The sequence below is a fragment of the Numenius arquata genome, chromosome 6 (genome assembly GCF_964106895.1).
Source record: "Numenius arquata chromosome 6, bNumArq3.hap1.1, whole genome shotgun sequence".
Classification (NCBI taxonomy): Eukaryota; Metazoa; Chordata; class Aves; order Charadriiformes; family Scolopacidae; genus Numenius; species Numenius arquata.
The window spans coordinates 42,849,228-42,874,036 of record NC_133581.1 but is presented as its reverse complement, the minus strand read 5'-3'; the positions used below and the strand labels follow the sequence as shown (position 1 = coordinate 42,874,036).

General features: G+C 45.6%; 1 protein-coding gene across 1 annotated transcript in view; it reads right to left on the bottom strand.

The window, feature by feature from the left end:
• Positions 1 to 24,809, bottom strand: part of MAPKBP1 (mitogen-activated protein kinase binding protein 1) — a 104,575-nt gene that overhangs the window by 52,677 nt on the left and 27,089 nt on the right. Inside the window, exon 2 of the mRNA XM_074148884.1 lies at positions 18,922 to 19,013. Coding sequence (XP_074004985.1) covers positions 18,922 to 19,013 — 92 coding nt within the window. The remainder of the gene's footprint in view (positions 1 to 18,921; positions 19,014 to 24,809) is intronic.

The following is a 24,809-nucleotide window of genomic DNA, read 5'->3' as shown; positions in this document are numbered from 1 at the left end:
AAGGGAAGCTTGATCAGAGTGAAGCAGTGTCTACAAAAGCTGGTGTTAATTTTCTATGTGGCAACTCTTCCTGCCAAAAAGCTTCTTTAATTCACAGCCAGTACCGGGAGTGGGTTAACGACGAGGCGAGAGGATGTGCACACTGACTATGTAACTGAATAGGTATTTTCATGCAAGTTATATTAATTAAATGCATGCTGAGAAGAAAGATGTAACTGTTGAGAGGTTAAGATTTGGGTGTCCCTGCCTGAGCAGAAAAGCCTTTGGAGCTCCCTGCACCAATCCACGATCAAGAAGATTGGAAAGATGGGAGCCTGAGAGATGCAGTTAAATTCACACTTCAGAAACCAGCACGGACTAACGAAAAGCCACGAATACTGAACAAGAAACCTACTGTGAAAAAGAAAGTGAGCGATACATGTAGAGTGTTGCTAGACTAAGAGTGTAGGAATTTCTGATTGCCAACCAGAGAAACGTTTGTTCTGTTTAAAAGGCTGTGTGGCACCCCAAATCGGCAGGAGTGAGAGCTCAAATGCACACAGAACAGGCTCTGCTCCAAAAACCACAAGAAGAACCAAGCCAAACTCAAGTCCAATATCTTGTCTCCAAAAGCCCAGGCCTAGGGAGGAACAGGGCAGATTTTAAGATACTTGTCCAGATTCCCAGCCTCCAGAAATTTGACATTCAGAGATATCTTAAGCCAGTGGGTACCCACACACAAGAAAAGGGAGAGTAGCACAGTAAATTGAGCAGAACTGACACGAAGGATTTGTAGGGATAATGCCCAAAGGGACAGGGCAGCCTCTGCTCCCCCCACCATTTCAGCCTGCTGAATTCACATCGCCCATTGCACTGACTGATAGCACAGATGTGTCCGGTACAAGGGAACACAAGATGAAGGACCCCAACAGCCTTTCTCTGTCTCTGCCCAGTACCATTTGCTTTGCACAACCAGAGGAGAGTGCTCTGATTACTGTCCTCAGCTGGGGTAGGGTAACACCAGTGACAGCTCACTTCCCATTCAGCCTCCAATGGACTGAGACAGAAGAGCAAGACATGGAAGAGAACAAATACTACATCCCCAAATATGGGAGGCTCAAAATGCCCACCACCCCTGCAAAAAACCCATCAGTTCCTATGTGATCTGATGACATTCAGAAAAACAGGCAACTTGCTCTCCCCACCACCTGTCCTCGTGATCTGCTGCTGCCAGAGTGGTTTGTGCCTGTCTACATGTAGAGACTCTGCTGCAGATGAGGGAACAGGGCTGAGAGACCAAGAAGTTCCTCCTCAGCTCCTGGCTTGCACAGGCCCAACACAAACTCCTGCCATGCATGGCCAACAGCCTCCACCAGCAGCTCTCAAAAGCCCCTTTACACTTCCCGGACTGTATCTTTGAAACAACCAGCCACATCTCTGAATTCAAGCTGCAGATGGCAGAGAACAGATGTGCAGATCTGAAAAGACACCCAAAACACTTTAAAAATACTTAAAAAAACATCCAAGACCTAAATGGATTAAAAGATCCAGTAAGGAGCAGAGACTGTGACTGTACACTGACCAACCCAGGCCTCTCCTCTTGCATACAAATAGACACCACTGAAGCTTCTGATTTACCAGAGACACAGAGGAGAAACTCTGCAGGAGTCCTGCTGGCCACCTCCTTCCAGAGCGAAGGTGCCACCTGCCCACAAGGACTGGCTGCAGTGATTTCTAGCGGGTCCAGCTGATCTTACTGCATGTATCCTTGCCCCTCTGGAACTACCACATGTGCAAAACTCCATCTTCGCATGGAAAGCTCCAACATCAGGTTATTTCAAGGTCTCTTTTTAAGGGGGCAGAGCAGAAGAGGAGAAGGAGGAGTTTTAAAAGTGGTGACCCTTCCGAGACTGGGCAAACATAAGGCAGAGTGATGATTCAGGACAACACCACCTCAGACTCCACGCTTTGCACGAAATGGATGCAGGGACAAAAGACAGCCTGAGTCCTGTCTCCCGCCGGGTAAGTTGTACGCAACCCCACAGCAGCCACGCTGGAGCCAGAGACACAGCGGTGGCGCCTTTGGGAGAGTGACGGCTTTTCACAGAGCCGCACAATAAGGAGGCACCTTTTTCGGGAGGCAAAGAGCTGAGCCAGACCAAGATTGTGAAAGACCTGGACAAGAAGAGCGTGTGGGGAAAGCAGAGGGGAGAAAAGGGCTCAGAGGAAAACCACAGAATTTAAACCAGCTTGCCAACTGGGAATCATTACAGTTGCAAGGAAGATGAAAATGATTCCAATTAATTGTTATGGCTCACAGCCGCCTAGTCACCAGTGATTCAGCAGGAATTTCACCTTCAAGATATCCCGATTCCCTTTGACGCTCTAAAGCCAGGAAAAAAAAAAAAAAAAACAACTCATGGATGAGAAACCAGGAATAAAACCATGCCCCAGCAGAACTGGGGACAGGCCGTCTCCCCTGCCTTGCACAATACCCCATCTCTCTTCCAGCCTGCAGCAAAGGTAGGTGGAACCACGAAGCCACAAAAAGTGGCAGCTGAACATATATGCACCGAATTGCCTGTCAGCTTGCATGTCTGACAAGCTTCAAAGGACATAAGGCACCGATGACAAACGCATGTGCACACACACACGTGTGTGTATGTAGGTATGTATACAGACACATGCATACATATGGCTCATGGATGACTATAACAAACACACACATATAGAGTCCACATTTCTCCCACCCTCTCTCCAGAATCACTCGGTTCCCTAGGGACAGGGAAGCAATGCCAGTAATACACCTACATGAAGCATTAAATCAACTGGGCTGGGAGTAGGAGTTGCAGAGCTGCATTTTATTTCAGCACTCTTGGCAAGCACCCGCTGAACACTGTAAATGAGCAGCAGCCCCAGGGGCTAGAGCAATGGGCAACTGATGATAGGAAGGCTGGAGGAATAAAAGGATCACTGAGACAGTTCATGACAAGAAAATGTGCTGATCAGTCAAGACAGGAGAGACTGGGAAGCAGTAGAAAATGGAGCCTTGAGAAGAACCTGTCTGGTCCCAGCTGTGACCAAGAGGGATCAAACAAACAAACAGCCAGAAGAACACGGCTGAAAACCTGAAGAGCTTTGCATCAGGGCAGAGAATGCAACTTTTTTCCAGGATGGATGAATCACAGCATACTATGTTAATTCTTGAGAAAGGTCTTGTCTCCATATGCTGAGGTCTCCTCCCACAGTTACGGCTGTCACGGGCATATCAACAAGTAGAAGAGAACAACTCTCCGTTTTGGTAGACCAGCCAAGACACCTGCTTTGGGGATCTCTTGCTCCCCAGTTGTGCTCCACCCCTCCACTTGCTCTCAAGAGCCAGTCCCTCTTCCATCAGTGTCTGGCTGACAGCCCCAGATTTGCCATTCTCAGCAACAGGCCGTAAGCTTTGTACTGAGTCTAAAAGGCCTCAGGCTTCCCCGCTCTGAACTTTTCTTGACCTGCCTGTAGCTCTGTTTTACTCGGTTGAGCTGTAACAGCAATTTCCCTAACTGACCAGGTGTCTATGGCTGATTTGTTTTACTTCTGTTTATCTTTGTGTGATACAACCATAGTTTTATATAAATAACAGTAACAACCAGTTATTTTATGTAGACTTGAGGTATTTACAACTAACACAGCGATGTAGTGGAGAGAAATGCAGGCAGGGTATGACAGCAGAGACCTTGAGAAGTGGAGATGCGGGACACAGCACAGAGGAGTACAGGCATGGGCTGATAAGAGATGAGGCACATGCTTGGCAGCGGAGACCCCACGGCTGTGAGAAACTCACCCACGGCCCGTTAAAGAAACACAGACCCGGAGCTGAACAAAACAGGTTCTAGGGGTAACAGGGAAAATAAGGAAATAATATCCAACATGCATGAAAGACACCATAGATAGTGAAATCAGAAGCATCGTGGAGCTGCAGACCAACTAAGAAAGAGAAAGATGTGAAAGTGTGTTAGCAAACATATAAAAAAATGATCCAGTGGACCCTGGCGTGAGGAAGAATCCAGCGATACCCACATCCTACTCCTCCCAGTGAAGGGCTACAAAGGCTGAAAACTAGGGTGTTACCCTCCAACAACTGACTTTAAGATCCAGAGGAGCAATACAAGGGTGAGCGTAATACCGGGAAAAACAAATAGAAATGAAGAAGTGTGTTACAGTTTTAGTTGTATTATCACAATTATTGAGACTTTCTCTATATAGAAGTATTCTTATGTATTATTCTTTCTTTTTCTGTAATAATTAGTGGTAGAGTAAAACGATTCTTGAATTAGAGCGTTAATAATTCAGGCACACTAACGATAAATTCTTGTCTTTTTTATTTATATATACAGGCTGTATGTGCATATAAGGGGTGCTTCCTCTTTGCCTACAAACAGCACTGAGTGTAACGAAGCCCAAGGGGAGTGCCGCAAAGAAAATGCACAGGTCATGGGGAAGAGGAAGCAAAGAAAGACAAGTTGAAGGAAAAAAAAAAAAAAAAAAAAAAGGAAAGAGATTTAAATCCCCAGGAAAATAGCAGTTCAGAGGGAAAGGCCAGAAGGATAAAGAGAAGCAAAGTTTACAGTTTACAATTCCTGCAGAATAAATCAAATTTGCCATCAAGCGCTGAGCAAATTCAGCTCTCCAGCCCAACAGTATAAGGAGAGAAGATGGGAGCTCTCTCGGAAGGCACCCTCCTGGGAGCAAGCAGCTCCCTGCAGAGGTGTGCAGACCCAGCTGGGCTCACGTGGAAACATCTGGCTCTACGCTTTAGGTCTGCACAAACTTCTCTGCAAGAGCATTTCCCACCATGCCACAAAGCCTCAAAGGCTGAGTAAGTGGTTTCCTTTAAAATCAAGTCCAAAAGGAGAAACATATGCCGCTTGCAAGCAATCGGTCAACACCTCAGTTTCCAGCAGCAAGTGCAGCCAGAGTGTTCCTTCATTGTGCCCGAGCAGTTTGGGAGCAGGGAGAAAGATCTACACATCAAACTAATCATCTGGGGCAGACGAACATGACAGTTCATGGCAGATGCCTCAGGGCTTTAATTGTTTTACCCTGAGCAAGCAGTGCAGTCGATATTAAAGTGGCATCAATCAAAGGAGCAAAGTAAAAAGCAATACAATTTAACTCTCTCCCCCTTCTCATCTAATTAACCTTCAGAAAGAAGAAGTAGTCTGGCTGCCAGCCCCCTCCCCACCACCATCTCCCCGGGGAGGTTGGCCACATCAAGGGTAAGGCACTGGGCAGGCGTTGATCTCTCCTGCGTTCCAGAGGAGACGGCAAAAGCCCCCACTGCAGCAGGGAAACTGGAGCAACTTTTCCCCTTGAACGCTCCGGTAAGCATAATCACTGCCGTATCTCTCTAAGAGTGTCAGAGACAAAAAAAAAAAAAAAAAACAAACCAAAAACACACACCACCACACAACCCCAAACCCGTTTCTTCAAAAACATGGAGTTAAAGAATCACCCACTCCAAATGGTCAGTTGTTGTCGGCTCCTCCAGGCATGGCAAAGCTCACAATTGCCTTGGGCAGCAGGCTGCCAGGGCCAGCAAAAAGGCAACAAAGCCTCCTGCCAGCCCTGCCTATTCAGATCCCTAGAAGGTCAGGCTGGCAGATGCTGAAAGAAGGGGCAGGGGGGAGCCTGCTTCTGCCCCCAGCTGCTGTCGGTGCCACAAGCCATGGGAAGCCTGCCATGGCTCCTGGGTCCAAACCTCTCGCCAGCTCCCTGCCCCAGCCCCACTGCTTCTCAGAGCAGAAACAGCTGAGACATTGACAGACTGGCAACATTCAATTCTGCCTATGTTATCTTTTTTTTTTTTTTTGGAGCCTTGTGACAGCTCTAGCTTTAATGAAAGATGAAATTTTACCTCTGCTTTTCCCATATCTCAGCATAATATAGAGTATTTTAAATGCAGTAAAATTTTTCTTCTGAGAAGCTAATGAGCATCAGTTGTCAGGAGATCTTAAAAGACAGCTTTCCTAGAAGGAGAAGCAATCATGTTAAAACCCAGCTTTGCTTTCTCATATATCTACATCTCTTGTTACAGAGAAAACGTGGCCAGGTTAGAGTCCAAGACTAAGAAGCATTAGGTCAGCATTGCAGAAGCGAAGCAACTGACACCGAAGGCAAGGAAGTGGCTGTTATCAGCTCTGTTGGTCCTTAACTGCCAGCAGAAAGAACCAGGTCCAGCTGCACAACAGGCCAGGGCACGTGTGTGCACGTTGGAGGGCACGGCACCCAGCGCAGGGCATGGCTTCCAGCGCTGGCCCTACAGCTGGTTCCTAAGCAATACTCAGGGCACTTCTGGGCATGCTTAAAATAAACAGCATACACTGCTCCCTGGCACTTCTTCGCCACCCTAACACGATGCTCTGTCACCTTTAACTTGTTGCCTGTCTGACACCAGCTGAAATCTGAGACCACCGGATTTTTCAGGAAGAGGAAAAGGACCTACTCCCTGTTGTTCACACCTGGTGATGGGATATATCCTTTGGACTGTATGTACTTCTTTTAAGTTAAACTCTATGATTTGTGTCAAGGTTGCCAGGAGACACAGCGCCTGTTTTGAGATTCTTAGAAAGGGTGGAGCTCAGCTGAGGCGGCTGGTATCTCGTTTTCATCCCAGACTTTGCTGTTCAGTCCTCATTCCCCCCCCCTCCCCCCCCCCCCGCCTTGCTCTTATGCAAGCTCAGGACTTGGCTCAGGAGCAAGTCGTGTTGCCGCACCAAGGCGCTGGTTGCGAGGAGGTATAACTGCTGGAGAGATACAGAGCAGGCAGAGGAGAGAGCAGGTCGCTACCTGCGGGGACACAGGCTTTTGGGCACTCCTGCTCTATGCCATTCCCCCTCCTTTCTCAGGCGATGGATGGGCAAACCCCAGGGGGCTGCAGAGCTTCAAGCTGAGAAAAGGCCTACATGTTTCAAAATAGCCAAGGCAGCAGGAGTTTTGCAACCACTCCTCTTCCCTATTCCACCAGCACACAAGCTTTCCAAACCTGTCAAAGCTTCCCACTTGCAGAGCTCTACCAGCGTGTTCAGCTCTGTTATTAAATAAAGCAGACATGCTTGTTCTCTCCCTTCAATTTCTTCGCACATAAACCACAAGTGACCCTTGCCATGGGATTGCTTTTTTTTTTTTTTTTTTTTTAAATAGTGACTTCCCTTTAGTTCACATGGTGGTTAATGACATCAAAGCATCAAAGCACAAAGTAACAAACTAACCATCCACATGGGATTATTTCTAGCTTGCCTCCCAATTTAAAAATCAAATTGGTAGGACTGACACAGTGAAAGATTGAGGAGAGTCAGCATTTCTCTTAATAAGGCAGGTTGAAGTCAGACATGACCCAATATAATCATTAGAACAGCAACTGTTGTAGCTATTCTGACAGGCATGATAACACTCTCCCACTGAGGGAACTGGAATATTTGCCCTGGAACTAGGATGGAAGCAGTAATAAGCATGTACTATATAGTTCTCCTTAATATGGTTTACCTGGCCACCCAAACGGCAGCAAACTCGCAGGACTCCTCCAAGAAGCCCTACCTTTCCCTGCTCGCAGCTGCAGGAATCTAGCTCAGCAAAGCTTTAAGGGCAGTTAAGTGCTTTTTCTTTGTCACAAGAATTTTCATTGCAGCCTTGCAAAGATAAAAGCTTTCCCATTTCCCTACTCTCACTTTCTTCATCACTAACATTTCTGGCGACAGCAAGAATTCACACTTCTATGCAAACTTGTCTCGAGGGCTCAGCTAATACTTCTGACTCCCCAACACACCCTGCACAAGCAGTGCCTGGACCTGCCACACCAGCCATGGGACGGAGCATGGGACTGAAGCAACCCACAGAGGTGTTGGTGGACAGCCGACTTAACACGAGCCAGCAGTGTGCCCAGGTGGCCAAGAAGGCCAATGGCATCCTGGCTTATATCGGGAATAGCATGGCCAGCAGGACTACGGAAGTGATTGTGCCTCTATACTTGGCACTGGTGAGACCTCACCTTGAGTGCTGTGTTAAGTTCTGGGCCCCCCACTGCAAGAAGGACATTGAGCTGCTGGAGCGTGTCCACGGGAGAGCCTCCAAGCTGGCAAGGGGTCTAGAGAACAAGTCATATGAGGAGAGGCTGAGGGAACTGGACATGTTTAGTTTGAAGAAGAGGAAGCTGAGGGGAGACCTCATTGCCCTCTTCAACTACCTGAAAGGAGGTTGTAGAGAAGTGGGTGTTGGCCTCTTCTCCTAAGGGAATAATGACAGGACCAGAGGAAATGGTCTGAAGTTGCGGCAGGGGAGGTTTAGATTAGATATTAGGAAGAATTACTTTACTGAGAGAGTGGTCAGGCACTGGAACAGCCTGCCCAGGGAGGTGGTGGAGTCACCATCCCTGGAGGTATTTAAGAAGCGCATAGATGTGGCACTTCAGGGCATGCTCTAATGGCCGAGACTGTGGGGGTCGGGGTCTTTTGTGTGTGTATGGTTGGGATCTCAGAGGTCCTTTCCAACCATGAAGATTCTGTGATTCTGTGACCTAACTAGACTTGCCCTACCCATGCTACCAAACTTTATTTACAGCATCACACATGGAAATAAACCCCCTCTCCAGGATTTCCATCACTGGAGGTGAGAGCTCATTCAGGCTGCCTGCATGTGCACTGCAGGCCAGGAGCCTTTCTTGGCTCAGAACAAGGAAGCAATTCATTCTTACACTAAAAACCACCCCCAGCTTCACTGTCAGTTAAGCACAGAAGCCGCTCACAGTTAACACAACTCTTGTTCCACCCCTCTCCCATACAGTATGGGAGAGGGATGGAACAAGAAAAACTTTGAAGTAATGAAAGAAATTGCATGTAAAAACACTCTGATGTTCAAAAAAATGCAAAATGCACCACTGAAGAGGTTGCTATGCAACCTCCATCCAATTTCCTTCTACAAAACTATTCTGAGAGCATTTTTTCCACCACCACCCCATTCTGCTCTCCTCTTTGTCAATAACTGGGCTTGCTCAGTGCCGGGAACAGGTACAAAGGAGGACACAGAAGCAGTGGAGTCAGCAGCATCTGGTGTTCTTTACCTTAATCACGTCCTTAACTTTCTGTGCATATACCTACCACAATGTCACCTGAGCTCACGTCCCATGTGTGGAACCAGCTGTGGGACGTCCAGCAGGAGAAGCCCACTGCAGAGGCTACAAAGAAACAGCATGACATTTCCTTGTGGAATCTAGTGCCCTGAGGGCTGGACAGTGTATGGTGTTGGGAGAAGAGCATCCAAACTAGACAGGGTAAGGATTACCATACAAGACAGCACTTTTTAAGTCTTTTTTTTTTTTTTTTGGCGTAAGTCAGCTGTTTAATACCCAGCTCCTGTTACCTACAGCTCTATAAGAGAGAAAATAGAATACTGTTACTCTTATTTTTAGAGAAAGGTGCAAGCTGGGAGAAGCAAAGTGATTTTCTCTACCATCCCGTCCCATGGCAGACTAAAAATAGAGAAAAGAAGTCTCAGTTCTCCATGCCCTAAAATACATTGCCTCAATGTATCGAGATTGATAATACAGTCTTCTTGTCCTTAAACAAATTCTCACTATCATCCCAAAGACAGAACAACACGTAGAACAACGACAGAACAACACGTAGAACAACGACAGAACAACACGTAGAACAACGACAGAACAACACACTTCTCATAAGACCCCACCTGGAGTACTGTCTCCAGCTCTGGAGCCCTCAGCGCAGGAAAGACATGGACCTGTTTGAACGGGTCCAGAGGAGGGCCATGAAGATGATCAGAGGGCTGGAGCACCTCTCCTATGAGGACAGGCTAAGAGTTGGGGTTGTTCAGCCTGGAGAAGAGAAAGCTCCGGGGAGACCTTACAGTAGCCTTCCAGTACCTAAAGGGGGCCTACAGGAAAGATGGGGACAAACTTTTTAGCAAGGCCTGTTGCAACTGGACAAGGGGCAACGGTTATTAACTAAAAGAAGGAAGATTTAGACTAGATATAAGGAAGAAATTTTTTAATGTGAGGGTGGTGAGACACTGGAACAGGTTGCCCAGAGAGGTGGTAGATGCCCCATCCCTGGCAACATTCAAGGTCAGGTTGGACAGGGCTCTGAGCAACCTGATCTAGTTGAAGATGTCCCTGCTCTTTGCAGGGGGGTTGGACTAGACAACCTTTAAAGGTCCTTTCCAATCCAAACTATTCTATGATTTTGCTGCTCCCAACCCTGAAATTTTGAAGGTGGGAAGGAGGAATAGATTTACCAGCTAATCTTTGAACTGAACTGAACACAGTTTTCTGCTCAACTCAGAAGCAGGGTTGCTCACATCCCAAGGAGATGTTCTCAGGGAATTTGTTCTGGGGAAAGGCTCCCGCTCATACACTCACTCTCTCCACAGAATTCTTGGTGAACAAATTTATGAAACATTTCAAAAAAATGTTTCATTGCAATTGGACCATTCTCTTGAAAAATTCTCAATTCAATCTAAATCCGAAAAAACATCTGGCAATCTAAACAGGTCAATGATTCCTGTTGTGGCTTTTAGGGGCTTGTTTGGGGTTTTTTGGGGGGTAGTTTTGTGTTGTTTTTTTTTTTAAAACAGCAGCAAACTCTTTTACCAAGGGTCACTGGACTTCAATTTCAATTCATCCCTGAAGCTAGAGAGCAGATACTGCCTGTCAACAGGGTGGAAGCTACTGGAAGGGGTGCAAGAGGAAACAAAGATTACTGCTCCTCACCTGGGGGGGTTCTATAGTGCCATTGGGATGTAGCAGGACGCTCCTACGCTGAGCACAGCTGCAGAGTCCAGCCCTTTCCCTGTGCCCGACTGGAGGAAGCACAGAAGCATGGATGAGCACAGGCTCAGCCCAGATCGGATGGGGTGCACAAAGGAAGCATTTTAGGAGAAAGGGCTCGTACCACATGGCTTCTGTGGAAAGACAGGGGATAAATGGGCACATTGGTACCTGGCGGCTCGAGGGAAGATGCCGTATCAGACCCATCGCTGCTGTCAGATCCTCAAATCCTAACTGTGGGACAAAGCATCACATTTCATCTCTATTTGTCCAGAGGCTGTAGCAGCTGGCTACAGAATAGCAAAACCACCCCCTTCTACCCTGAAGGCTGCATTAGCACATGGCACTCTGGAGAAGTAACCAGAAGCTCCATCAAAATAGCAGCTCTATGTACAGCAAAACAGGAGCTTGTCTCAAAGGGAGCTGGCAACGCCAAACATCAGCACTGCCCTGACGAGTTTTTCAATACCAAGTGCGACACAAGGTACAAAGTCACACGGGAACTGAAGCCAAGCATCCCACAAGATTCCCACCATCAACCACAAGCTTCAACCTACTCCACTGCTGGCAAAGGGAGATATAACCACCTCCTCAGCAAGCAGCTGAGCTCTCAGAGTCAAGTGCCCACAGTCCCAACGGCTTCCCTCCAGCAGTCTGACGGCATCCCGATGCTGCAGTCTTCAGCGCACCATAACACAGGCAGCAGCACTTCTGGCAGAGACTTGACACAGTCTCCCTCTGATTTAGTAAGAAGCTTTTCTGCCCAGCTATTTTGAGGTTTTGTCCTATTTTTCTCCCTTTTTCTGCTGGGCAGCAGATATGCTGCAGGGCTGGAGCTTCACTGCTATCTCACTATTTAAGATTCTACCAAATGTTAAGCCTTCAGCTGTTTGTCGCAGGTAAAGACTTTAAATTAATCAGAGGTGACATCAAAAAGCCCACCACACACACACACACACACCCTCCCTCCTAGGGGCTAGCTGATGGAAACTGCCTGGAAGTCGATTTGACAGGTTTGACTCCATTTTGGTAAGGACTTAAACCAGGGGAGTTTGCCCACAGCTCTAGGTGACCACTAATAGTGCTTTGTTTGCTTCTTCATCTCTTCTGCCAAAACCAAGGGAGATTACAGCTGAACTGGATCAATACACAACCATTCAGCAAACAACTCTACTTTTTAGGTGCAGTTTTATTACAGAGACACAGATTCAATGTGGAAGAGTCTCCAGCACTCACAAAAAGGAAGACCAAGTGAAAAAACAATGTAGAAATTCTTGCTTAACTGTATGGGCATGTGGAAACAGCTCAGAAGAGTAAGACTGCACCTACTCCATTAGGCAGGGTCTTTTCTTTCTGAAGCGCAATGATGGGGATTCAGGACTGGACCCAGGTGCTACCTAGATGGGAAGAGGCCATTTGCTCCAGGACTGCATGAGTGTTACCTGTGAATCTCACAGGCCAACAGCAGGAGAGCAGGGGAGAGGTCACAACCCCCTTAAATCCACCTCTGCAAATTAAAATATCAAAGTTATGATTCCTTGGCCTGAGAATAAAGCACTATTGCAAAGGGGATCTCCATTCTCTTGTCCCAAGTGCAAAGAGTTTGCTCACTTGCCAGAAACCAAGACTCCATTAGCCTCCCTCAGCCCACCCTCCCTGTCGAATCTACATTAATAAAAGCAAGGAGTGAAAGGAAGTATTTTATACTTCAGATCTTCATGCCTCGGTGCATATATGCCCCTTTCCCTCCTGTGGGTACTTAAGACAGGGAGTTTTAAGAGTTATCTTATCCTTGCTTCTTTCTGAGAGATCTGCTGTTGCTAGGGAAAGAAAGAGAGGGAAGGGTTTGGCTACTTTTCATCATCTTTCAAGACCCTGAAACCTGGTGGTGTTCCCTCTTGGCACAGAAAAAATTATTTGGTTGGCTGTAATGGCCCAACTCAAACCCAGCTGCAGTCACAGCTCTTCAATTCAAATTGTATTTAACAATCTCAATGAAGGAGATTTTCTTATCTTCCTCTCCGGGTCCACCACCACAATTGTGCCAGCTGGAAAATCTCCCCAGATGTCACGTACAAGCACAGTAGCCTCACAGAAGAGATACATTAAAAACAGTCCAGATTTCTGGGAGATGGGGAGGGAAAAGAGGTCTAACCCTTGAAAGGAAACTGTGCCATTTCCAAGAGGACAAAGCAAGCTGCCTCTGGTGTGGACAAAGATGCTGAAATTTGCTTTGAGCCACAGATGAGAAGTTCTCTTCATCTTATGGTAGGTTTCTACAGTCTTTACAACACCGCAGAATTCTCTTTTAGAAAAGAACACAGGAAGAAGGTCCAGAAATTCTCCTTCAGAGGACTGGGTAAAGTACACTTGAAGGAGCCAGCACTAGGAGAACTGGATTTATCTACTGGCAAGCCAGCAGTTCAAGTATTTCAGTGTCCCTGTACCCAGTCAAGCTCCATTTGAGATATAGCCCAATAGCATTAGCATTTACGCTAGAGAAAAAATAGTGAAGAATTGTACCTGCACAGAGCAGTAAAGCTCTGCACAAACCGCACGTGTATCAAAAGTTATACTGGGTCTATAAAGCAGTGGATTCCTTCCGTTTACCTACAGCTTTCTAAAGGCAACTACCGCTGTGGTGTCCAAGCAAAGTGATCAATTTGTTAAGAAAAATATGCTCTGAAATAAGGCAGGAATACTTGTCATCTTACAAATTAGGATTTCATTGTCCATGTAACCATCAATTGTAATCTGGCCACAATGGTCATAAGTCTTGACGAGATCCCAGTTCAAAACAGTATTTCACCTCGTTCACGGACAGTCATCTCCCGGATCTGCCTCACAATTCATTCCTATACCCCACTGATCAAAACCTTCCACATTAAAGAGGAACAAAAGAGCAAGGCAACATCATGCCTGGTAAAGTTACACAATGCTTATCCTAAATGTTATTCTTCCATTGTAGGTTATATGCAACTTAAGGTAAAAGGAAATTGTTCTGAGATGATAATTTATTATGTTGTGCAGTAATCTATCTATATAATGATGGAAAATTATGATTAAAACTTTCCAAGAGACTCTGCATGTGGATGGGCTGGAAACCACTTAGCCTTACAGCCTATCTACCGGAACTGGAAAGAGGTATTTGGGAGCAAACCAACAACCACTTCTGGAAAAGAAAAATCCTCACTCTTGCAGCTTCCAGTGGGATTTACCACTTAGTTATGTGAGATGGCTCCACACGTGCTGAGCAGACTCCTGGCTGGATTAAAAACAATTCACTCATTTCCCGCTGTGCTCCTCCCCTTCCTCCCTTTGCTATGACACAGACCACGGTCACTGCCCTGCCTGCACAGGACCCGACACTTACCTCCCTGGGTCAGCGGATGGGGACCCAGGAGGGGTATGACTCAGAAGGGCCGACAGAGTTAAGAGGCTTCCACCCAGTACTGCAAACCAGCCAAGGATGAGGAGTGGAATGGGGGGGGAGACACAGTGAAACGAAAAGAGGAGACTGTGACTCGGTTCTGCTGCAGCACAGGTTGGCACACAAGAGGCTGCTGCACTGGCATCCAACGTGCACAGCACAGTAGCAGTAAAATAAAATTTGACCTAGACAGCTGTGCAGTTTTCTGATTTTAAACACGACACCACTATTCACTTCCGAATATTAGTTGTCTTGTCTCAAAAAACCCTCAAGATGATAAAGCTGAAGCAAGAACAAGCCTAGCTCCTCAACAAGATCTTGTGGCAGAAAAAAGCAACAGGAGAAGAAAAGACTTAATATCTTCACCTCAACTTTCATCATATAGGTCCTTCTTTTATTGTCCTTCCCTTCCTATCCACAAACAAGGGTGATTCATTCTGAAATGGTACAGAATATGGGGGCATCCAAATCATTTGTTCATCCAATGTACCATGCACACACAGAGCTAGCCAGGGCCTGCGTCTGTGCTGGCCACAGTAATTTCTGAGAAAAACCCAAAGAAACAAATTTCACTGCATCTCAGAGAGTATTCGCTATATTAAACCTGTGTCTGCCTTTAGCAGGAGTTGCTGTATGTAAAGAGCTATGCTAGAGAGCTGAAGGGGAGGGAAGAATATGCAAACTGAAACTGATTAACTCATTACATATGCCACATATCAATACAATTTCCCCAGCAAGGAACACTGATGGGAAAATTCCCTGACTTCTATAAGGGTGGCTGGGAATTGATAAACAGAGATAGACAGAGGCTTAAGCTGGCCATAACTCAACAGAATAGCATTTAAAAGACATTGCACACTGAACTGCACGAAGCACTGCTTTCCTGCTCCTATGGAAGAAAAAGCAGAGGCTGCTCCCTCAAGCAGGTAAGTGCCTCACATGAAGACAAGGTTTCCAATGACTGAGAGCCACAGAAAGAAGGATAAAGAGAAGCAAAATAAATCAGTCAGACACACCAACCTACAAGGCTTAAAAAACAGCAGCAAACACGACCCCAAAACAGATAAGCTGACTCAAGCTATCTGAGCAGCTGGTCTAGAATTTAAATGGATAGACAATTCCTAACCCCCCCCCTTTTTTTTTTCTTGCCTTTTTTAATGCTAGTCATCCTCTGAGGATTTTCTTAGCTTTGTTTCCCTTCTTGTTTCTAGGAAACAGAACCTCAACTAGCTATTAAAAAAAAAAAAAAAAAGAGAGAATAAACCAAAATGAGAGAAGGGCAGGGAAAAAGCAAAGGGAAAAAAACCTGAAAGGAAAGGAGGATGGAGCATCGGTTCTGCCACAAGAAGTAAAAAATCCAGTACATTTTTGTGCCCCTCACTCCTCCCACAAGACCAACTTTGTTACTCACCACATAACCCTAACAGAGATCAAATTAAGCAACTTTGGGTTTATTTCACTTGCCAGCATAAGAACAGGCGAGTGCAGGAAGCAGTTGTAAGACCTTCAGAAAGGATGTAATTTTCTTTCCTACATTGTCTCATCTCCCAGGACAACAGCCTTATATGAAACTGGTGGCCTAGAACATGTGGAGCACTCAACACCTTTAGCCTTTATGGCAGATGTGAAGAAAAAGACTCCTATTAACACAAGCATCTCACCAAAATAATACCAGGAGCTGCTGTCACACACTGCTGGAGTGAAAGCCTCATTAGGGTCAGAGAACAGATAGGAGGTTCAAAAGCCAGAGAGAAGGAAAGAAAGTAATAACGTAACACTCAGCTCTTTGGCACCACTGTGGAGTTGGAACAAGCTTGTGTTGTGTTAGGAACTGCTTCTTTCAGGAGATTCAGAAATTTCTCAGGAGATTCAGAAACTCCAGGAAATAGAAAATCCAGAAAAGCAACTGTATTTTTAAAAAAATCATTTTAGGCAAACCAGAGACCAGAGTTAAGATTCTGCTCAAAGAGCACCACAGCTTCTCATGCACAAGTCCTCTTTCACGTACGCATTTGTATGCCTGGTGTGGATGAAGTCAGGATGCCTGGGGCAACTGTTTTGATCTCAACCAAATGAATCTAGGTATGTTGAAAGTGTTCTTAGGAAAATATGGAGTTATTACGTAAATTCAGCTTTTAGGGGTAGGACAGACCGGAGGAGCAAAGCATCTGCATGTCAGGATTGCAAAACCTCAGTAGATGAGCAGAGGGCCGAGGAAATCACTGATGTACACGAAGGACAGCTGAAGGTGACCAAGCTGCATGGACAGGTCATGAATCGACTGGGCATGAGCCGTAGCCAGCCTGCTATATCAGCCTCATGTAAGAAGCTTCCATGTCCAATAAATTCAAACAAATAGAAAGAAAAATAAACAAAAGAAAAAACCCATGTACCAGAAATGCCAGGATTCATGCAAATCAAAAGAAATTGAATGGAAATGAGAATGGGGGGAAAAAAACCAAACCAAACCAACACACAACAACAAGAAACTGAACTTGCATCAACTTGGTAAGGTCTGCACCAGTACCCCTCTCATGTTTTGACTCCTTAACTAATGCTAGTTTTGTTAGAGATTGGCTTGACTGCAGCAAATCACAACAGCATCACAAAACAGGCCAGTCGTGGCACAAAAGCAGCAAGTCATATAAGCCACTGAACTGTTACAACACTCATCTGGTATATTCCATAGGCTTCTTGCCCAGGCCATGAGATCCTACCACCAGCAAGTATGAACAGGAATTTCCCTGTGAAGCCCTAAGGAGCCACATAACCTTTTAATTACCCAAAAGAATCCCCAGGTGTCCTCATGCTTGATTAAATCAATGTTAGGCACGCACAAGCTCATCAGAGGACATGGCTATTAACAAAACTAGTCTATCTTTAGCTGTGCAAGAGCCCAAAACATCTGTTTACTGCACTTGTATTCTTCTCTCTCCTTGCCCTCTTCAAGCGTGAACGTATTCAGTGTCAGAAAAGATGTAGAGGAAAAGGCAACACACAGTGGCGTGTATTTTCCTGACTCCAAACAGTTCAAGCATAAAAGATGCTGTCAAGCGCAGATGTGGATCTCAAATTGTTTGCAGTTAACCAGACTGTCCACTGACAGAAAAAGAGGCAACGAACAGAAAATAAACCACATGAAATTCCATTTGAACACAAAGGAAAAATAAAATAAAAAAAAAAAACCACACCCCACTTTCTTGGTTTTTTGTTACTGTGAAAATAGTCAAACACTGGAAGATGCTGCCCAGAGAGGTTGTGGAATCTCCATGTTTGGAGATACTCAAAATCTGCCTGGCCATGGTTCTGGACAACCTGCTCTAGGTGACCCTGCCTGAGCATGGGGGTCGGTCTAGATGATCTCAAGAGGTTCCTCAGAACCACAACAATTCTCTGAACCAAGATATTGCCAGGATGGGCAAAAATTTCCAGCCAGTTTTACTTACACCATCTCTCATTTTGGCCACAACCATAGAATCCCTAAGTGTCGCTAATCTTGTACACTTGAAAACCTCATCTATAATTATTGTGGAATTTCTTTCTTCTAATTCCAGTTTTCATGTCTTAGGAATACATCTACGCAATGCCTGTTGGAGATACTGCCCTTCCTCTTCTCCTTTAGCTTGCTGAACAGCACAACAAACAAGTTCAGAGGAAGGGCCAAGTTCATATGGACTTTTGCAACGCGGGCAGCTGGAGTGTCCCCACATAGTGCTACACTAGGCAGAGAAGGCTTTTCCTGAAGACTCACCATTCTGTCTTCCCAATCTATTCCCACTACAGTATCATATTTTTTCATCTAAGTCACAGATATACCCCATCTCAACAGCCACGCTTCCACTGGCAAAGTAAAATGCTTTTCCTCCCGAGCTTTTTCAAAATGCCATCCATTATGAGACCTCTACCTGCATCTCTAACAGTTCCTTTAAAATTTTTCAGGGGATATGTTCTTTCAGATAAGTCCCATCCCACAGACCAGCAACTCTGACATGCTCTGCTCCTCCATGGACACGTGCCCTTTGGGTGAGCTCTACCTTCAGCAAGGTCAGAATCTGGCCACAGATGTCTATGATTTTGCTAAACATGCAACTCCCAAAGTCACCTCTCCAGCCCTCAGCTATCTCCCTCTAGTAGCTGTCCATCAAAGTCTCCTTCTGGATATTTCTATCTGGACTTAGAAGACTGCGGTTGATGTGTTACATGCCAGAGAATCCACATACAAGGGGCACTCAGCCTGAAATCTTTCTCTGCACTTGGATGAGGAACATGGTAAGTCATAAATTGCAGGGCATATACAAGACGGCTTTTGCCAATTCATTGAAGCATCACCTACTCCATTAGGTACTCACTGGCTTGAGAATCACACTGATTTATGTGTAAGTTCACCACACTACAGAGCATAGTTTAAAAGTCCACAATGTATTTAACTCCCAGCTTAGAGCAAGAGGAAGAAGAGGGGTTCTAATACAAGGGATTCCACTAAAACTTGACAGGTAAAATGCAACCCCTCTCCCTTGCCAATTACACTAACAGTGCTGAGTCTCATCATTCTCTGGTGTTAAAAGACTAAAGAACAGTAAACAGCCTTCCTATAGAAGACCATAGTGGAAACATCCTCAATCTTTATGTTGATGCATCAGTCCTGGTTCACCTTAGCTTTGAAGAATGTGGTCGGTTAGTGACTCACCCTGCTGGATAAGCAACGAGGCCAGTTCTGGGGTCGCAGGCTAATCCTCTGCCTCCCGACACTGTTATCCCCAACACCTTCTCCAAAGTCACCTAGTGCATATGAAAAAGAAAACAAGAAGTATTACGAAACATGAGCGCAGTTCAAGTGGACCCATAAACAGATGCTGACGGTCTGGTTCACACCGGCAGAGAGAAGAATCACAGCTTCTAGAAATTCACTGACAAGCACCCAAGTACAGAAGCAGTCCTACTCAGTTTTCAATAGAGGCACAGTAAAATATGGCTGGAGTACAAAGGAGGAGTTATCAACCCACTGATTAGTTTGTCTATGGCCAAGCATTGCAAAGCATACAAAGACAAAGGATTGCAAGCAGTAGATAGTACTGGTGGGAAGCTGGGATGCATATTCACTGCCTACCAATTCTCATCCTCCCAGCAAGAGCAGCAAACCACTTTCTCCAGAGCTCTTTCCCAAAAATCGTTTTCAGGCTGACCCGTTCTCTTATCTCCATGATTCAGGCGCAGATGGTTCAGCCTGGTCCCAGCCCCGTATTCCTAGGAACTGAATAATCCATTTTTCCCACAGTGCTTGTGTTGGAAACCACATCCAGTGGACCAGGGTATCCCTCCCCAGGAGAGTCTCAAGAGACAGAACAGCTTACATGACTGGGTTCACAAGCCCACCAGTGACCCATGCAAGAGACAGTAACCCAAAATGCTTGCTTCTTGTTTTCCCCCCTGAGCAAAGATCTCAACTATTTTTAGGAAAAGAAATGCAACTGAAAGAGCTTCTTGGAGGACACAAGCATTCATAGCCAGGCCTCTGTCGCAAGAAGCCGGGAAAAGCAAAATCAAAAGGGACAGACAGACATGAAACAATATTTTGGGGAGCACTCCCTAGCAGAGAAAGCATTGGAATTTAGCAATTACCCCAAAGCAAAAGGCTGTAGTGGGATTACACTGCACAAAATCTGCTTTGTGGTATAAAAGGACTCAACCCCTGAGCACAAAACAGTTCTCAGCCCTGGGGTTGTTTTGACCGACATAAAATTATTCTCTTTCCTTTACATTTGCACAGCTTGATTTTATTTATTATATATTTGATGCATACATTCCTCCTCAGCATTGCTGTCCCTGCCAAACTCATGGATTTTACTGGGTCACAGTCTTCTGTTTTTAATTATCATCATCTAAGTTATATTTGGTTAAGACCTTAAGGGCATGGACGCAGCATAAGAAGTTACTATTGTAATAATTACTACTATCTTTAATAGCTGCCCTGAAGACGAACATCTTGTATTTATATCAAGGTGGTGCACAAAAAGCAGGGGCAGGGCAGGTTCCCCACACCACCCTTCCCAAACAGCTTACCAGACCTGAGGCTCCCGGATGAAGAAACAAGGTCTCGCTGAGCTCATGGTCTAGGTTACTAGAGAAGGTGACAGAAGTAACCCCACACAGAGAACCACCTTGCTTCAACAGGGAAAGCACTGCTAAGGTGCTACCATTTAAAGTGAGCCATCCATGCTTCAGCTAGTTCAAATTTGGCCTGCCTTCAAATCAGTGACATGGAAAATGAAAGTTTTCATATCCCAGTCTCTGGAACAACTTGGTCTTTTTTTCCCCTTTTAGTAATAATATACCCCAGATACTTTGAGACAGTATGAGAGAACACCAAATTGTCCCCTTCCCTTGCAAAATGAGTATCTCTGGAAACATGGCTTTTATAAAACTCCACTGGATTTTTGTGAAGTATAAGAACATACAATTAAAAATGCATTTACAAATCCGCCGGTAAAGAAAGGAAATAGTTTTGTTCCAACTTAATGTTGGAACAAAACTGTTGGGGTGAGGGAGGCTAGGAGGATACCTACTCTTCCAGGCACATTAACAATATTTCAGAACACATTTATTTTTAAAGCAGCCTCACAAACACACAGAAAGAAGAACCCAAAGCTTCTACTGCTGAGATTCCAGCTCATATCAGCAGTTCCCAACCCATCAAACAAAGAGAGGTTTAAATTCCTATAGAAACCGAATTCTTGACAGCGAAGGAGGAAGTGGAAGAGACGTGCCATTCAAGTGCTCCAATCTAGATAAGGCACCAATTACTTGATGCTGTCAGCAAACATCAATTTAGCAATGCTGTGCTTACACTGCTCAGCACAGGCTTTAGCTCAGGCTGGCTGTAATTGCAACTATCTTAAAAGGCACTATTTGACCTTGGCTATACAGCTATTCGGCAGCAATTCAGCAACCTACTTTCACCAACAGGTACATTTTTGCTCTTCGAGGATGTATATCTCAGTGTGCAGTCTCATGCCACAGCTGAGCTGATCTTACAGCTGCCTGCCCTGGAGGGGACAGTTCCTTCCTCCCTCATCCCAATGACACCCTCCGCCATTTCCCTTCCCCAGCACTGGCACGACAACCGCCTGCCCAGCAGGCCAAACCAGCAGAAAAATACGTTGGAGCTTTTCTTTTCTGTTTGCCAGCCTGGGGAAGCCATAGGGAACTCAAAGCCAGGGAAAAGAAAAACCGTCCCATCAATCCAGCTGTACCTCTAAAACCCACCCTGTACTTGGTGGTATGGAAAAATCTGCCCCCTCCCAGTCTTTAAGAGGGAGAGAAACTGAACAAGAGCACTAACTGGTTCACCTTGGCACTCTCACCCCACCAACAGCAAAACGTCACACTCTCTCACTCCAGGGTCTGTGGAAACCCCATGCTGCTCTGCCAACAGACTATTTGTGCCGATGCTAGGAGGTGGAAAGTCCACGTTTCTCCTATGGTCAGCACACAGCTTGACACAAAAGGAGTAGCTCAGACTTCGGGTCCAATTAATCTACTGCCAGTGAGCATCTTCTGGCCTCCAAAAGACCACTCATTCCATTAGAAAAAGACAACCAACTATCAAGGCCATACCACTGGTATTGACAGACCTAGTGCCACAGACTCATAACTAACTTTCTGAAAAAGACTCTCTCTCTTTTGCTCCTGGTCTTAGCTTTAAAACCTTCCTAACGTAAAGAATCTGAAAGGGTTCTTTCCCTTGAAAGAGGGAGCCTATCCAATGGATGCTCTTACAATACCTCCACATGATAATCCTTGAGTACTAAAAACAGCTTGCTTCGAAAAGGAGTACCCACAAATTTAAAATTTGGTCTTATCACACTTGTGAGCTCCACTCCCACCACCCTGCCCAAGATATACTCTATCCCCATGACCAACCTCCAGACTAGGTGATGTAAGAGCAAGAGATAGTCACTTGTCATAAAACTTGACAGAAGAGTGAAAAATACTTCAGAGAGAAAAAAAACAATAGGCGGCAATGCAGTATAAATTGGATTCCTCCCAACTTGCCAGCTAAAACAAAGAAATTATTAATATAGTTAATTAGGACACAATACACCAACTTTAACTTCCTAATCTGAAATTAAGATTTGTCAGCAGAGGGCAAATTTGTTGATACAGGTCCGCCATTATCCCACTTCCGAAGTCATGACTTAAAACGAGGCAGGAACGCACTTCCTCATGTGGCAAGTGCAGTCTCCCAGTCCTACACAGCCATAGCCACTGCCGTTCACACAAGTCTCCCGGGTGGTGCTTCAGCACACGCCAACCGGAAATAAATTCCCAAATCTGATCTGAGCAAACCACAGCTAACCCCTGATCTGAGACACCGTGTTCGTTACCAATAGCTCCCATGTTGGCCCAACTTGCTTCCCACAGTCATCGGACATGTCACTGCTTGCTCAGGCCTTCACAAGCAATCAGTGGGCCACCTCACCTCCCTCATCCAAGCCTGGAAACAACTGCAAGATTAAACCTGTCATTTTGTGTGCCTAAATTAGAGGCGCAGAGAGGAGGCCAGCTAGCCACATTTGTTACTTCATCTCGAGGCTTCTATTAATAGTATTTGGCACTTCCAGTCAAGGTTCTCCATGCAATTTGCAAGTGTTATTGAATTGATCCATGCGCAACGCGCTTCTGGGGCTCACTTTGCACTGCCATGATGCTACCTGTAACCACCCCATCTCCATTCCTTTCAGGTCAACTTTTCAAATTTGGAAGCTCACTACACACAACTCACTGAGGCACCAAAACCAGAATCAGCTGTGCAGCTAACACCTGTCTTGCAAAACCTGATATTCACCCATTTTACAGGCTCAAATCCAAATTTGGCTGCTTAGAGTTGCACGAACATGTAAATAATATTTTAGTGCCTAAGCAGCTCGCTCACCCTTTTCCTTCCACATCAAATCCCAAGATCATCAGATAGCTCCCACACCTCGTAGGACCAGACCAGTAGAGTCCTGAATTGCAGGACTCAAGGTACCAACAGGCACTCATGGCAGCCAGGCCTTCCCAGAGATGGGGCCTTGCTGCAGCCCAATCCCACCTGGAAGTCAAAGGGCACATCTGAGAGCAGCCCTTGCTTCCCTCAGACACCCTTGTGTGACAAAGCCATGCCACCTCTGCCTTAACTACTGAGGTGCTGCCTTACTCCTTTCGGAAAGACTGGTCTAAAGAGCCCCTGCCAGCCTTGTTTGTCTTTTCAGGACAGAAGATGCATGATCAGCTGCTTTCAGCCCTCAGAGAGTGATTTTCATACTTGCGTGAGCTCTTTCTGCTGTTTTGAGGAAGTTTCCACACACAATTGTTTCCACATGCTAAAAGGACAACACAGAAATCCTTGAAGGATTAGCCCAGCTTCATCCCCCTGCAAACATTCTCCTCCTTCCCATCGTTTGTATCCCTTCAGGACCATCTACCTTATAGCAGCCTTCCAATACCTGAAGTGGGCCTACACGAGAGATGGGGAGGGACTGGAGCAATAGGACGAGGGGGAAGGGTTTTAAACTGAAAGAGGGGAGATTTAGATTAGATATTAGGAAGAAATTCTTTACTGTGAGGGTGGTGAGGCACTGGAACAGGTTGCCCAGGGAAGTTGTGGATGCCCCATCCCTGGAGGTGTTCAAGACCAGGCTGGATGGGGCTTTGAGCAACCTGGTCTAGTGGGAGGTGCCCCTGCCCGTGGCAGGGGGGTTGGAACTCTTTAAGGTCCCTTCCAACTCTGACCATTCTATGATTCTATGATCTACACCGTAAAGCCACACAGAAGGCACAGAGGCAAATACTGTGGCCTGCACACCTATGCAGCACGCTGTTAGAAAGCGGTAGTAAACACACCCAGCACAGTAATTTCCACCAAAATGGGTGCCAAAGGGGACAAACTAGTCACAGTGACAGTCCTGCCCAATCTGAGCTCACAGGCCCCCTCCCTACGGCTGCACTGCTTTACTAAGGAGCCACAGTTGCTTGGTAGGAGCTCCTGCGTCTATGCCTGCTTGCCCACAGGTAGACTTCTGCAGTCTGGCTTCATCTTAAAGAAAGACAGGAAATGCAAATTTCAAAAGAAAGTCATTTGGAACACCAGGCATCCCTCAAAGAGCTTCAACTGTAGGCTGAATGATGCTACTGACCCTATCACCCTCTCCAGGCCAGCAAAAGAGTAGGAGTTCAGTAATATTTCAGCCCCTCTTCCCCATACTCATAATGCCTAAAAATTGAAGTTTTTTGACTCAATCACATCACACCACCTCCTGCCTTCTAATACTATCCACATTCTCCTTTGGGCTGAAAACCTCATCATTCTCTACACAGAAGATTTATTTAAGCATGGAAATAAAGAATTGTCATGGTTTGGGCCAGGTTGGCCAATGACAAGACAAGAGATGTTCTCCCCCACCTCTCGCTCCAAGGAGAGGAAGATGACAGATAAAGAGATTTATTAGTTTAGAAAAAAATAAACTAATTTAATGAAATACTAAAAAGAAAAATAAAAAGAAAATAATGAAATAGATACAGTATATATAACTACAT